This window comes from Glandiceps talaboti, chromosome 16, assembly GCF_964340395.1.
Source record: "Glandiceps talaboti chromosome 16, keGlaTala1.1, whole genome shotgun sequence".
NCBI lineage: Eukaryota > Metazoa > Hemichordata > Enteropneusta > Spengelidae > Glandiceps > Glandiceps talaboti.
The window spans coordinates 185504-201256 of NC_135564.1; the positions used below are offsets into that span (position 1 = coordinate 185504).

General features: G+C 34.9%; 1 protein-coding gene across 2 annotated transcripts in view; it reads left to right on the forward strand.

The window, feature by feature from the left end:
* LOC144447756 (signal transducer and activator of transcription 5B-like) overlaps positions 1-14914 on the forward strand; it is a 37438-nt gene extending 22524 nt beyond the window's left edge. The window contains exons 16-22 of one of the 2 annotated variants that reach the window (XM_078137839.1): positions 576-668; positions 5556-5848; positions 6740-6879; positions 7364-7519; positions 8021-8090; positions 10524-10652; positions 12259-14914. In XM_078137839.1, the coding sequence (XP_077993965.1) occupies positions 576-668; positions 5556-5848; positions 6740-6879; positions 7364-7519; positions 8021-8090; positions 10524-10652; positions 12259-12436 (1059 nt within the window). In that variant the 3' untranslated portion in view covers positions 12437-14914. The remainder of the gene's footprint in view (positions 1-575; positions 669-5555; positions 5849-6739; positions 6880-7363; positions 7520-8020; positions 8091-10523; positions 10653-12258) is intronic. The other variant, XM_078137840.1, reaches the window with a different exon arrangement.
* The last annotated feature ends 839 nt before the right edge of the window (positions 14915-15753 follow it).

Consider the following 15753-nt stretch of genomic DNA (forward strand, 5'->3'; position numbering starts at 1 on the left):
AGATCATTAATGCAACCTACGTCTGGTCTAATCTGTCCTTTCTTGTCTAACATTCACTTGGGTCGTAACACGGTAAATTTGCCATGTTTGCGCATGCGCACAACTCAACATTGCCTGAGGTCACCTGATTCGCGTCATGTGAGTAACGTTGTGCGCATGCGCAAACATGACGATCGCCAGCCGAGTAGTCAACTGTGTTACGACACAAGCGAACGTTGGACAAGAAATGATAGAATACCAAACATGTAGGTTGAATTTAGTGATTTAAAGTTTATTTCTGTATTTTTTAAAGTCATTACAAAGGGTATGGGCGGTTTTTATTCTGAAAATCCATGCAAATGAGATCTCGCAATTTTCTATAGGGAAGAACCATAGCGGAGATGGAAAGACATGTCGAACATCGTAGCGCATACATCCAGAGCTAGTATACCAGTAGTTCAGTGTTGCATGTTAGTTAGGTATATTAAGTTCAGATTACTGTTGTGTTAATGTACATTATTAATGAAGCCATTGTATCTGATCTTTATGCATTATCATGGACAAGTTCTAACCTAATGCATACTTACTTGTTACAGACACTGTCCCTACCAGTGGTTGTCATTGTCCATGGCAACCAAGAATCCAATGCATCTGCCACCATCCTGTGGGACAATGCATTTGCTGAACCAGTAAGTTATCATTCAGTCTTTGATTACTGTGTAGTCAGGTTGAAAAGTATAATGTATAAGGGCCATTGAACAATGTAGTTTTGGCTTAACCATTATATTTTAAATGAATATTAAAGTCAGACTGGATCGTTCAGAGATTTGAGAATACCCAACCGGTATAGCTACTCAAATGATGTCATAGGTCAATCCTTTTTAATCTCAGTGCTCCACACAATGTCACATTGTGACCTTTTGAGTTTCTTCTTAAAGTTATCCCAGTAGAAATGTATAGTTGCAGTGTCTTTTCAAATGTCTTTGCCTATCTTATTTTCCATTTGTACAATGAATTATTGTTTTTTCCACATCTGTTAATCTAGTAAATATTATCCAGATCACTTTGCTTGTCCATATGCAAACTGTCACATGGTATTTCAAAAAAGTCTGCTTGTAGAGGTCTGTTTGAAAACTAGTGGGTTCCAAATAAATTTCAGTCATAAGTTAGGGATTTCAGAGTTAGCCAGAAAGTTGTCCCAATTCATAGCATTGCTGTCATGCATCAAGGTATGATTAACGTACTTTAAAGGCCAACCTTGAGGAAGGATTAAACATTAGGTGTGAAAAACAGTTGTCCATCAAAGCTATAGAAAAAGTTGGTCCAGAACAAAAGAATAATCCTATGTAATTCTTGAGGCTCCATTGATAAAACAACACTAATGTGAAAACCTTGGATTGAAACCCAGGCCCTTATAATTTATTATAGTATGCAGCATGAACTAGTGTATTAGTACGTGTATGTTTTTGTTATATAACCTGTCAATGTACCACATCATAGCATGGCTGATCTACTGCAAAGAGTTGTTTATATACTACATATCAGGGTTATTGTGTCGTGTGTTCTGTATAAGATATGTTTCAGCCTATATCCGAGTTTAGGTATCTCATAGCAGGCTTCCTGTGCAACATTGCCAAGTTAATGTACCACATTGCATAACTCATGTTTTACACAGCCTAGGTGTAGTGATTTAACGTGATAGGTGTTGCAAGTTCTGCAGACAAACACACACAGACAGATGGGCACAGAAAGAGACATTCAAATATATAGACACACACACATACACATACACACACACGCACACACACACACACATACACACACATACATACATACATACATACATACATACATACATACATACATACATACATACATACATACATACATACATACATACATACATACATACATAGACTGACAGACAGACAAAGCAACAGACAGACAAAGCTATAACATAACCTTCCCTTAACAAAGATAAAACGGTATTTGAAATGTGTTTATTAACTTTCAACAGAGGCTGTTTTTTCCCACATTTCTCGCATCCAGTACATTAGTAATTCATGTGTTCTGCAGCCTGGTTCATGTGCAAAATTACCCAGCTTTATATTTGCAAGTTTTCAGTATTGACTAGATTGCTTGTATCACCAACATTCACTATGCTATCTTCTTTCTGCTTATAACAGTGCTTTCAGCCATCAACTTATTGCCCAGTAAGTTTCATTTTGCATATTATTTTGTGCTTGCACCATATTCATTTTTAAAGTGTACATGCAAAGGTACATACTTTTTTTCGTAATTATGTTTATTTTGCCATAAAAATAAATGAAATTGCATTCATACCTCTAAATATTGCGCGCATTGGCAAGAAAGTCGCAAAAATACTTGCCCCCTTAATCCCCTGTGCTTCGACTAACTTCGGCACTGCAACCAGCTCACGAAAGGTGTCGAGGTCCCACGTGTTACAAAAGCCTTCTAAGCCTTTGTGTAATGTTTACTTATGAATTACTAATTACGCTTGCCATATACTGTAACTGTACATATTGTGGTGTACCAGGTTAGTCTTCCGACAACAATGGTTCCTTGGTGTTTTGTCGGCAGCACCCGCAGTGAAACATCACCCTACACACATTTCCAAGTGATATAACTGAGCAGGTAATAATGGGTGAAGGCAGTTAAAATCACGTAAAAACTGGACAGTGACGCCATACAGTGAAAGTCGGTAAATGTTACCGGGGCCGGGGTTCTCCATGCCACCAGTGTAGCCATGATCATGGAAGTACTTCCATGCCATGATCAAAGCGAAAAAAGGAAGACAAATAAAATAATTTGATGTTTTCAAGAAAGCAAGTTAGCTTCATAAAATATTTTCATTACGATAGCATTTGTTTTTAAACAATGCGTAGTCCGATTGTATGTTTTGATTTCCATGTTGCTGGGAGTCGATCGTTTTCATTGTGAAGTACATCACATACATCGTCGGAATCATATCAAAGTAAAAAGACGCAACGCTCATTATAATGTTGCTATTTTTGTTTCCATTGTTTTGTCTACATGAACAATTACTGTGTCATGCCAATCACATGTCAAAAGTGGATGGACACAGCAAAGTACAGTCAGCACTAAGCTTCATCTTCACGCTCCCAAGTCAATAACTTCCACAACGTAAGACATGTCTATCCATAAAAAAACTCAAACAAAAATGGTCGGAGACAATACACAATACACCACAGTACGGCCGGCTTCTGTGAGCATGGGCCGTGCTTTGAAAGAAGATGAAACCACTTCATGTCACTGTGTGGATGGTAATGAACGCAGTAAAAAATGAAATAAAGTACGTGTACACATAGTTTTCAAGAGGGACGGTTATCCAACAAAATGTTCTGCTCTAAAGAATTTGTGGGTCTACTTTCGCGAAGATTTTGAATGGTCATAGATTGAATGTACTGTTACGACACATGCTACATTTGAACAACATGAGAGAATATTATGGGGAACTCTTGAAGCCATTCTCATTCTCTGTATGTTTGATGGGTATGGAAATATTACATAATTTTCGTTTCGATTACATTGTCTGCAGGAGCTGTTTTCCACCCATTGAATAGTTATGTCAACAAAGGACACATTCACTTTATGTAAACAACACGGCTTCACTAGGACATACTCATTCACTACCAGAGGAACTATCGTTACTGCTAGCGGTCGGTTCGAATGAATTGCTCTACGCTTGAGGAATCTGATCAATATTCAACGTCGGGTTCTGGCGAAAACGGGTTTTGAAGTTGACCTTCTGGTTCGACCGTAATGGCTTTACATGTAAAGATACACTGACGAATGCGTTTGTGTTCCCGAAGTGACGTCATAAAGTTCCAAATCCTGTCCTATCCATATGCAAATGAGAGGTACTTACCTGAAGGTGCTCTGTGGCTGAGCCAAGAGTGCCTCATTTTTCGCGCAATTTCTCGTCTTAGAATTATATTGTACTATTACAAACCCGATTTCCTTTATTTTTAAGGCAAAATAAACATAATTACGAAAAAAAGTATGTACCTTTGCATATACACTTTAAAAAAAACTTGTTTCTTTCTGCATTTTTGTTTGATGTTTATACCTCTACTATACTGTCTGGCATAAACTGAGGTTGTCTTCACTTTGTGGTTTATCATAGCAATCAATTAAAAACTGTCGATTTGTTTTGTATATTTGTCTTTATCGTAGCAATCAATCAAAAACTGTCGATTTGTTTTGTATGTTTGTCTTTTTATATTTAGTAACCACCATTGCATTGCAAAGTGGTAAAAGATAAAAACATTATGTAGACACTTGGAGTTCCTGTGCCTCTGAAAAGTCCAAGAATTTTCTGAAAAGTTGTAACAAAATGTTTTTTCACTGTTGTGTTAAATTGAATCAAACTTCTTAATACAGCTAACAAAAATATGAAACTAGTGAAAGATTCAAATTGTTTTTGTACTAATTTACTGTAAAACTACTGTAACAGTGTTTGACATTGTCAATGACAGATTTACTTTAAAGGGGCACCAGCTGAGTCTGTGTTTTTGGAGTGTAATTTTTGTCTACATTCTGCAGTTAACTGAACTCAAATCTGGTATTAGGATATAACTTATAAATGATACCAATGATGTAATTTATTATATAGTACAGGAACTCCCTCCTATGCAATATACTGTTCTAAACATCATAAACATTATACTAGAATCGTTTAAATGAAGTTTTTAGAAAGTATTTTCATATGAAGAAAAAGCTTATAAACTGAGCTTGTGCAACGTTAATAGTTCAATGGTTAGTCTCATGGTCAGATATTCTACAAACATTTCTGACCACAGAAATTCCTGAAATTTACTCAAATCTCCGGTAAACTCTGAAATTTCAGTGACTTTCATGTGCACTAAGAGACATCAATGTTGAATCAGTGTAAGTTCATCATTGCACTGACAAGTAAGAGTCCATCAGTGTTGAATTAGTGAAACATAAACATTGCACAAATGAGTAACAGTCCATCAGTATTGAATCAAATGAAACAAATATTGAACTAACAATCCATCAGTGTTGAATCAATGAATCATCATCATTGCACTAACAGACAATCAAGTTGAATTAATAAAACATAAACATTGTGCTAACAGTCCATCAGTGTTGAATCAATGAATCATCATCATTGCACGAACAGACAATCAAGTTGAATTAATGAAACATAAACATTGTGCTAACAGTCCATCAGTGTTGAATCAATGAATCATCATCATTGCACTAACAGACAATCAAGTTGAATTAATGAAACATAAATATTGTACTAAGGGACCACCAATGTTGAATCAATGAATCATCATTATTGCACTAACAGACCATCAAGTTGAATCAATAAAACATGAATATTGCACTAAGGGACCACCAATGTTGAATCAATGAATCATCATTATTGCACTAACAGACCATCAATGTTGAATCAATGACAGAACATCGTCACTGTACTAAGAAACTGTCAATGTTGCATATTAAAATGAACCATCAATATCCTATGAATAACACAAGTGTTGTTGTCTATGTTTACATTACAGGGTCGTGTACCATTTGTTGTTCAAGACAAGGTTCCATGGCAACAGTTAGCTGGAGCGTTAAATACCAAGTTTTCAAATGCCTGTGGCAGACAGCTAACACAACAGAATCTGCAATATTTGGCTGTCAAAGCATTTGATAGTCATAACGTCACAGAAGGGTTGGACTCTATGTCAGCAACATGGAGTATGTTCAACAGAGAAAACCTTCCTAACAGGACTTTCACATTTTGGAAGTGGTTTCATGGTATCATGGAATTAACCAAGAAATATCTTAGAGGACCATGGCAGGAAGGGTGAGTGAAATTGACTGTAAATTGACTTGTTATAGACGAACAAACACTATTTTTAGTTTTCACTTGCCGAGTGGTTAAACCCCTTGCCTCTTACCACTGCTGTCAGGGTTCCAAGGCATTCAGGGTTTGATTAAATTTACCACGCTGTAAGTAAGTCCCCGGGCACTCCAGTTTCCTCCTGCACTTACACTGAACCCGCCTGTTATTGGGCAATGCCTGTTGGATGGTAAATAAATAAATAAATATTGTTACAGAATAACAAACACTATTGTTACAGACAAACACACACTATTGTTGTAGACTAACAAACACTTGTTACAGACTAACAAATACTTATTACAGACTAACAAACACTATTGTTGCAGACTAACAAAAACTTGTTACAGACTAATGAACACTGTTGTTGCAGACTGCAAACACTTGTTACAGACTAAAAAAAACGCTTGTTGCAGACTAACAAACACTTGTTACAGACTAATAAACACTATTGTTACAGACTAACAAACTCTTGTTACAGACTAACAAACACTTGTTACAGACTAATGAACCCTTGTAGCAGACTAACAACTTGTTACAAACTAACAAACACTATAATTGTTACAGACTAACACTATTGCATGAAGTAACATTGCAAGTAATGTGTCTACCGTAGTGGTATGAATTGATTGTAAACTACATATTAGTATTCTATGTGTTAGATGACCATGTTAGATAGTCAGGGATAAGCTTTCCTTTACTGTATACATGTTCCTCAACATGAAAGAATAAAATGATTGAATTAGCATGTTAATTAATGTAGTTGTGTGAGCACCTATAAGTCACTTTAAATAATTGACAATAAATGCGACAATTTTTTTGTTTAATGGTTTTATTCTTTTCTCCCCATTTCAGTTTCATCATTGGGTTTGTAAGTAAGACACAAGCACAGGAGTTATTATTATCTAAACCAAATGGTACCTTCTTACTACGATATAGTGATGGTTCCATTGGTGGTGTCACCATTGCATGGGTTGCTCAAGATGTTAACACAGGTAGGAAAAAAAAACATACTTCTCCAGATGCTTTATATGTAGAAGGTTCCACCCTATGATTTCCCCAAAACAGTAAAAAAAACAAAAACATTTGTATAACAACATATTCTGTGTTCTAGTGTAACCATGATATAGATTTATAATTAACTAAACTAAGTCTACTGATGAGACATATACTGGAAAATACATGTACTATGAGGAAAATAGAAACAAAAACTGTTATGAAATGACTTTGAACATTTAGTAATGAGATTGTGTATCACAGTGTACTTAAAAAGTCACTTACAGTAATTGAAGAATCAAAAGTACTAAGAAGGTCAAGAATGTAGAAAAGTGGACTGATTGTACCACAGACATACATTTTGTATTCAAGCTAGGGAGTCTTGGTTAGAGTTAGGCTAGGGATAGGAATAGAGGATTGGAGTCCCTATCAAAATAAAAATTTTAGGCTTATTTGTTGTTTCCGTAATACTATAACTTACAGGAGAACGCCAAGTGTGGAATCTTCAGCCTTTCACCACAGATCAGTTCAACATTAGATCACTTGCAGATAGAATCCTAGACCTGCCACAGTTAGTTACTCTCTTTCCAGATGTACCAAAAGAGGCAGCATTCAGTAAATTTAAGAAACCCTTGGAAGGTAAGTATTAAAGTAGTGATTTGTGAAAGTCATGTTTGTTATGTACATTGATCTTTTACCTCAGTCAAAAATAATGACAATCAACTCAGTGACTTGAAGTTGTTAAATAAATAAGACTACATTCCAGTGTAATGTTGATGTTGGTTCATGTCTTCTATAACATTACGATAATCTTCTGACTTTTTTAGAACTGTTGATTGCATAGTAGGGATTTCTTGAATGTTTTTGATACATATAATAAATTATGTCAATGGATCATTTATGGGTTATATCTTAACACAAGGTTTGAGTTCAGTCAATTGCAAGTAGTGGTTAAATAAGTACAATTACTGTGAGTACCTTTTAAATATGCAGCAAAATCCATGCTAAAATACATATAAACTCAGCCTGTGCCCCTTTGACTGGTTATTAGATACTTTGCTTTGTTTCAGCCTAACCTTATAATATATAATATATAATTACTTCGTATCTTACACGTTTTACATATTTATTTTGTCACAGCTGAACAGCCAGGCATTAAGGATGGTTATGTTCCTACAGGCCTAGTCAGCACTATAAACCTGCCACCTGGGTAAGTCAATATTTACATATTATGCATATACTTAAAACTTCCACCTGTGCAAGTTTTTATGAGCATAGAATTCATAGCTATTAGCCCATAGGGGCGTGTAATATTTCATATTATCGGTCACCAAAAGTGAAATCAATTCCAGTATACATAGACTGACAGTTTAACACAATAAAAATGCAGTTGTATTGGAAATCATAGAAGTAAACTCACCAGGAAACTGTCTAGAACTTTTGGCAATCCATGGTTCCGGGTTTAGTGATGAGATGTACTTTTGATTTTGAAATACAGCGGTCGTCTGACGTTGTTAGTCAATGCCTCTTTCTCAGCCCATCAGCAGTGAACATTTGACAGTTACGTCACTTGACTTGCCTTTGACATACAGAGGACTTTATACAACACTCGCTCATTATAAAAGGTCCATTTTTCTCGTTACAAAAGAATTTTTTGCCCCTAGTGGTAGTGTGTAACTTCACTTGGCACCTATTCTTCATGCAGGTTTGTTTTTGTAATTCATACGATATTTTCCTAAGAAAACGGCAATCTTAGCAAAAATATGTGCCCCTGTATATTAGCCTGTTGTGTACACTAGTTCATATAGTGTACATGTATACATAACATGGAAAATAGCGACATTGGGTAGTTTATATTGGCATAATATGTATGCATTAAAAATATTACTAGTCTGAGAGTAGTTTATATTAGCATAATATGTATGCATTAAAAATATTACTAGTCTGAGAGTAGTTTATATTGGCATAATATTCATGTTAATTATCTGTCACCTAGATGACTTAATATTAGCATATCTTTCACTTTGGTAAAAGCATATTGATATATACATATCATTAAAAATGTAAGTTTGGTGTATATGTATATTATTGCATGATGTTACCAAAATTTGGAAATATATATGTTTTTTGTGATGGTCAGTTCGCCGGTACAAAACACCGTTCGATGGCACAGAAGTTGATGTTGTCAGCCATTTTGATTTCTCTACTGCTGCAGCTCTTCACAAAGCTTCTTCCTGATTGGTTTAAGGCAATGAAACAAACATAACTCATGAGAGTACAAGCCATATAGATGAAACAATAGTAGTTTTCTGAAGAGATGGGTAGGAGTTGAAATCGTTGAAACCATTCCTTAACAAGACAAGATGCCCTCTGAGTGAAAGAAGTTCATATTAACTTTGTCAGCTATCTTGATTTCTGCACTGATTCAGCACTTTACAAAGCTGCTTCCTGATTGGTTAGTCAATGAAATAAAGCAAAAGTCACGAGGGCACCAGTTAAGAAAAGATGATTTAGGATATACATGACATATGGTTTTGACTTTTATATCATCAATACATGGTATTTGTTTTACATGTTCTAACTACTTTTTTATGTTTGTCAGTACAGTAACATTCCTAAACAGTCAAGTGTTGAGAAATCACGATGTTCGACAACATGTTGTGTCCATACATAAACATTGAACCGCAAGGGAACATAATTATTCATAATTCATAGCACATAGAAATTTTGTTATGTAAACTGATGTTTATCTTCAAAATTTTGAAAACATTTGCTTTAAATCTAATCAGATCAAACTGTACAAATAACAAGAGACAAACTTTAGTTTTGGATATGTATGAATAAGACTGATGAATCCTGTGATTCAAATCTTACATGAGTAATGCAACAGCCAAATGAAATGACTAATTAGGGGGTAGAACAGAGGTTTCTCCATTAATCTTAGCATGCAAACAGAGGTTTACACAACTGTGTCAATTTCAGTATCCAGAAAAAAATAAACTGACACAATAAAACACATCAAATGTTACACTTGATCAATGGTATTTCTCAAAGAAACGTTGAAAGATTGTCATAAATTTGTTGGTCTAATGTTATTATGGATCAGTGTTCTACAATATCTTTTGAAAAACAAAAAAATACACTAGTAAACTGGTAAGAATTCAAACCAGCATGATAGTAAAGATTTTGATAGAGGTAAAGTCTAGTATCACAGTATTGACTCATTGCAACTAAAATAATGAGACAATGAAGCAGAGATTAAGAGAAATATAGACAAACAAATTGATATTTTCAATGTTGAAAGTTTGCCATAATAACCAAATAGCTAATGTTTTTTTGAAACCAATGTCTTACATAGTGTCCATTGTCTTTAAAATGTTTTGTGACATATTGTGGGAACCCTTGTTGATTACTTCTTGTCCATATTAGAGAATTAGATGTCATTGAATAAATATATTTTAGTGGTAAAACCCATGGAAAATGGCCAAAATTAATACTAATGCACCTGGAAAACTGACAAAAAAAACTCTGGAAAATGGGCAAAATCAATACGAATGCCCCTGGAAAACTGACAAAAAGCGCTGGATTTTGTAAGTGTATGAACCCTGATATCAGTTTATTCATTGTGTTTTTCTGTTGGCAGTATGGGTGATGGTGGGCCCATGAGTCCACCTACTCCTAGAGGTATGGAACAACCATTGTCACCAGCATCAACCATTGGAAATCCAGGCTCAGTTCAAAGTACAGACACAACAATGACAGACATGAATAGGTAAAGCCAAGCCTTTTGACTTCTAGTTTATGTATATGTATTCGATTGACTTGATCATCTATGTAAATTTGTGTATTCAATGTGGCTGTTATGTAAAAAGTAAAAGAAATCAACCCTCAATCTGACAAACACACAGCAGACAATACACACAAAACACATATTCTTGTATACCTTAAACATGGGATACCAGTTAGCAGATACCATGCACACTCAGCTAGGGATGCCTGTTAACATTATGCACACTCAGCTAGGGATGCCTGTTAACAAATATTATGCACATTCAAATAGGGAAACTTATTAACAGATATTATGCACACTCAACTTGGGATGCCATGCACACTCAGCTAGGGATACTTGGTTATAGAAATATTATGTATTCAACTAGGGATGCATACTAAGATGCCACACACACTCAACTAGGGAATACATACTAAGATGGATACCGAACATGTACACTGTGCTAAGGATACCTAACATTGAGACAATTCACACTGAGCTAAGGATACCAAACATTGAGATAATGCACACTGAACTAAGGATACCTACCATTGATATAATGCACACTGAGCTAAGGATACCAAACATTGAGATAATGCACACTGAACTAAGGATACCTACCATTGATATAATGCACACTGAGCTAAGGATACCTAACATTGAGATAATGCACATTGAGCTAGGGATACCTAACACTGCGATAATGCACACTGAGTTAAGGATACCTAACATTGAGATTATTCATTATGAACCACAGTCATCTGACATTTGATAGTATATCAGTTATTGAGATGTAATCATCATTAGAATCATTAGATAAAGCAGTTAAAGAATGTTGAGATGTAATCACCATTAGAATCATTAGATAAAGCAGTTAAAGAATGCTGATATGTAATCACCATTAGAATCATTAGATAAAGCAGTTAAAGAATGCTGATATGTAATCACCATTAGGATCATTAGATAAAGCAGTTAAAGAATGCTGATATGTAATCACCATTAGGATCATTAGATAAAGCAGTTAAAGAATGCTGATATGTAATCACCATTAGGATCATTAGATAAAGCAGTTAAAGAATGCTGATATGTAATCACCATTAGAATCATTAGATAAAGCAGTTAAAGAATGCTGATATGTAATCACCATTAGGATCATTAGATAAAGCAGTTAAAGAATGCTGATATGTAATCACCATTAGAATCATTAGATAAAGCAGTTAAAGAATGCTGATATGTAATCACCATTAGAATCATTAGATAAAGCAGTTAAAGAATGCTGATATGTAATCACCATTAGAATCATTAGATAAAGCAGTTAAAGAATGCTGATATGTAATCACCATTAGAATCATTAGATAAAGCAGTTAAAGAATGCTGATATGTAATCATCATTAGAATCATTAGATAAAGCAGTTAAAGAATATTAACAAGCCACCTTTCCTTTCTCTTTCTCCTCCTCCCCTTTGTATATGTCTTGTCTTCCTCCAATCCTCTCCTCATCCATCCTCCTCATCTCCTCTTGCTGCTTCTATTTGCATCAGTTAATTGCAATCGACTCCAAGAGGATCTATAATCAAATCATTTTCCGCTCTTCCCTGTATTTTTCAAGCACAGCTAATGCTGAAGGAGAACTGACTCAACTCACAGCCGATGACATCAGTGTGCTAGCTAATATCTCATTCACCGATGACTTTGGTATTGAAGGCACTGAAGATTTCGAAGCCATTATGGCTGAGGACGTGGAGAATTTGATCAGCCGTGCCGTTGGAGGACAACCTTTGCCATAATTACAGTGAAGCAAGCTTTCTCTTCTCTCACTCATTATTATAGAGTTGTTTGAAAAAAAAATTGAAGTAATCATAAAAATGTATTGTATATTTTGTTATTTTCTTGTAAGAAAATTCATTCAGACATCACTATAGCATATTTTATCAATGCTTTATCATTTCACAACCATATTTGCCTTGCATAGTGAGTACCGGGGGTATTAAGACATAAAGTAATTCCATCATGGAAATGAATTCTACTATAATTCATAATATAGTAAGTCTCCAAGACCTTTTGAACGGTGGAGGGGTGAACTTTGGGGAGAGGTGGCGTGAGGAAGAGTGTGGAAGAAGGTTGAGGTTGAGGATGAGAAAAATCAGTGTTGTATAATCATCTCATAGCCATACAGGAGACTGGAAGAGTAAGGCTACGATTGCATGGTGGGAATTCAGTCTAGAGATACTGAGGGGAGTGAATATGTACAACTGACTGTCCCACTGCTCATCATGGAGTTAGCTAGTCAAGGAAGGAATGATTTAGCCAGGTGTTAAATTTTATAGTAAATTCAATGTTAAACTTGTATTTGCAAGTTTAGATCTTCAATTGCTAATGATTTGTGACAAGGAATTTTTATGTAGCAATATTTTTTCAAAAAAAAAGATAAGAATTTTTGTAGTTTAGAGGGCAGTATACAAGACCAGGAAAAAATCGGTGCACTGTAGGAATGCAGTTGTGTCCATTGATATGTGCGTTATATAAGTCAGTTTTCAAGGCTTTTGAGAAAGACTTGATAAATTTGACATTATAAGTGGAGTGAGGTATTGTCTTATGGTAATGTAATGTCTAAAGTGATTAACTAAAGGAGTTACGCTTTTTGAGTTAGTTTTATGAGTCAATTTTAACCCCTGTTATAGCTTTAATAGTCAGCTAATTTTGGTTACGTAAAAATCAATTAAAAACTTCACAAATATGGTATAAATGTCATCTAGTGGTAGTACCAGCTATAGAATGGTCACATGACCAAGAAGAGTAGTCATTTACAATACTAAAGACATCCAAGTGATTCTCATAAAAAGAATAATTCTAGTTTCAAATTTACATTTTAAGCCCAAGTTGCTGTAACTATAATTATTTTTTCACAATTTGTATTCTTATTTACAACTCAACAATGTTGTTGTCCTTGCTGAAATGTGTATGTTTGTCTAGTGCCTAATCCTATCATTATCCTACAAAATTTATATTTTCTTATGAAATGATGGTCTGAACTGTTTATTTGTACTGTTTTCATATGGACGTCAAGTCAGTGTACACAGTACCATCAACAACAAATAGCCAGGTACTTCAACTTATTACAAGATGTCAATCACTTCCAGTAAAGGCTTTGTGTATTCTTCAGTGGGCACAAAATAACAACAACAAAAAAGTGAAAATGTTGTAGTTACTATAAGGCTTTAAAACTAGATAACACAATTCTTGGTTTTTTTGGAGATAGTGCTTCGTTTTGTACATGTATTGTTTTACAGTATACCATAGTATGAGTTGTGCTGTAAAGTATGTACATGGATTTGTACTATGATACATTGTATTACACTCTTTTTTTTTTATAATTCTTGTATTTTCCATAAGTAAAGACTACTAGATCTAATATATAGATTATCTGTGTATTTTATGTGTCTGTGGCTTGCTTCACATCAAATCAAATTATGGCAAAGCATTGGAAAATCTTGTGGCCTCATTTAAAAGATATTTCATCTATTCCTAGTGGCATAGGAACAATAACTGAACCTGAAGTGCTGTGAGAAATGGGCATTATTCCCTGTTACCATGGTAATAATCATGGCAACTTCTTAGTCTAAAAATATCAGTACAGTATAAGCAATAGTTTTCTTAATTATTTTGCACAGGTGTACATACGCTAAAAGACATGCTGTTGATAATAGTAAACAAGTTTCAGTGTTTCAGTCATTTTCACCAAGCTTTGTACTTTTGTGGTCTGTCTTATTCCAGATATTTAGGTTTTTATTTTCACTGCATGGCAGGAAATTAGTGTAGGTCAAATTCCACCATGTCTGGAATACAGTCATGCTTGCCAATTTATGATTAGAATAATTCAATACCCAAGATATACAGGACTATATCATTATTCCAAGTTCTTTGTACAATTTGACCATTTGTGTCATATTTTTTCTTTTGACTTGAAAGAATGTGTATTGTGATATAAAGTGTTTCAATGAATACAAAGATTATATTGCATTGGTGTATTCTTATCTGTAATGGTAGACATATTGAATGATGATTCATGGGTAATCTCTGGCAGTCATTTTGGAATAATGAACCATGGATAGCCAACCAAGGCCAGGTAAACTATGTGTGACGTGCAGTCGTGCAGAAGTCAAAATTGTGTGTCGTGAAAATCATGTGAATGCAGACGAGTACATTTTTGTAGGATTTTACAGCTGTCGATCGTAGATTTTATGTATTAAAATATCATGAACTTATATTTGTGATCAGAAGTCTTTTTTTTCTTCTCTTATAAAAGTGGCAAAGAGTGTATTGTAGTATGTTGCAGCTAGTGCTTGACTTATCAAAATGAAACTACCAAAAAAATTGTAATGACTAAAGAGAGCCTTCAGTAATTAAAAGGGGAGGGCCAGAGCAAATCAAGCCCAGGTTGTTGTGTAAAATGTGACCTTTCCGTGAACCTGGTGTGCTAAAACATGACCCTCTCCCAGCTCAGATATATTTAAAACATGGTTTAACTGGTTCCTGGTGGTAGAGAGTCCAGGATTAGCAGTCAGGACGTCATGGGTTCAAATCCCACTAGAGACCAAGGATTTTGTCTATGACCAACTGAAACACAAGGTGAGTGTTCTACAGACTTGATGGGTAGGCTGTATCATAGCCCCAAACCTGAATGGATTTCTGTTGAAAGTGTTGTTGTGTTTATGTGTGTATTCATCTGCATAAAAAGGGATTCTAGGATTCCCAGCTCAAAAAAAAGTTTGAAAATCAAAACGTTGAAATGCTGTCAGACATCAAAAAGGGTCACTACTTTTATCACAATGGCAAGCCATACAGGCCAAAAGTATTGTTCTTTTTTCAGGTTGTATTTTTTGGTACTACAGACTAATTTTAACCATTTCTGTTAGTTTTTTGAAGGAATCAACTCTTCTTTTAAAAACAAAAACATGTTTCTTTCCGATAAACATGACCAGGAAATTGACTCCCCAAGATACAATAAGGTACTCATCAATCACAATACTTCCATAAGAGTTTGATAAGGTGTAAATGAAGACAAGTACACATGTAAGTTAATTAGATCATTGAACACATTATG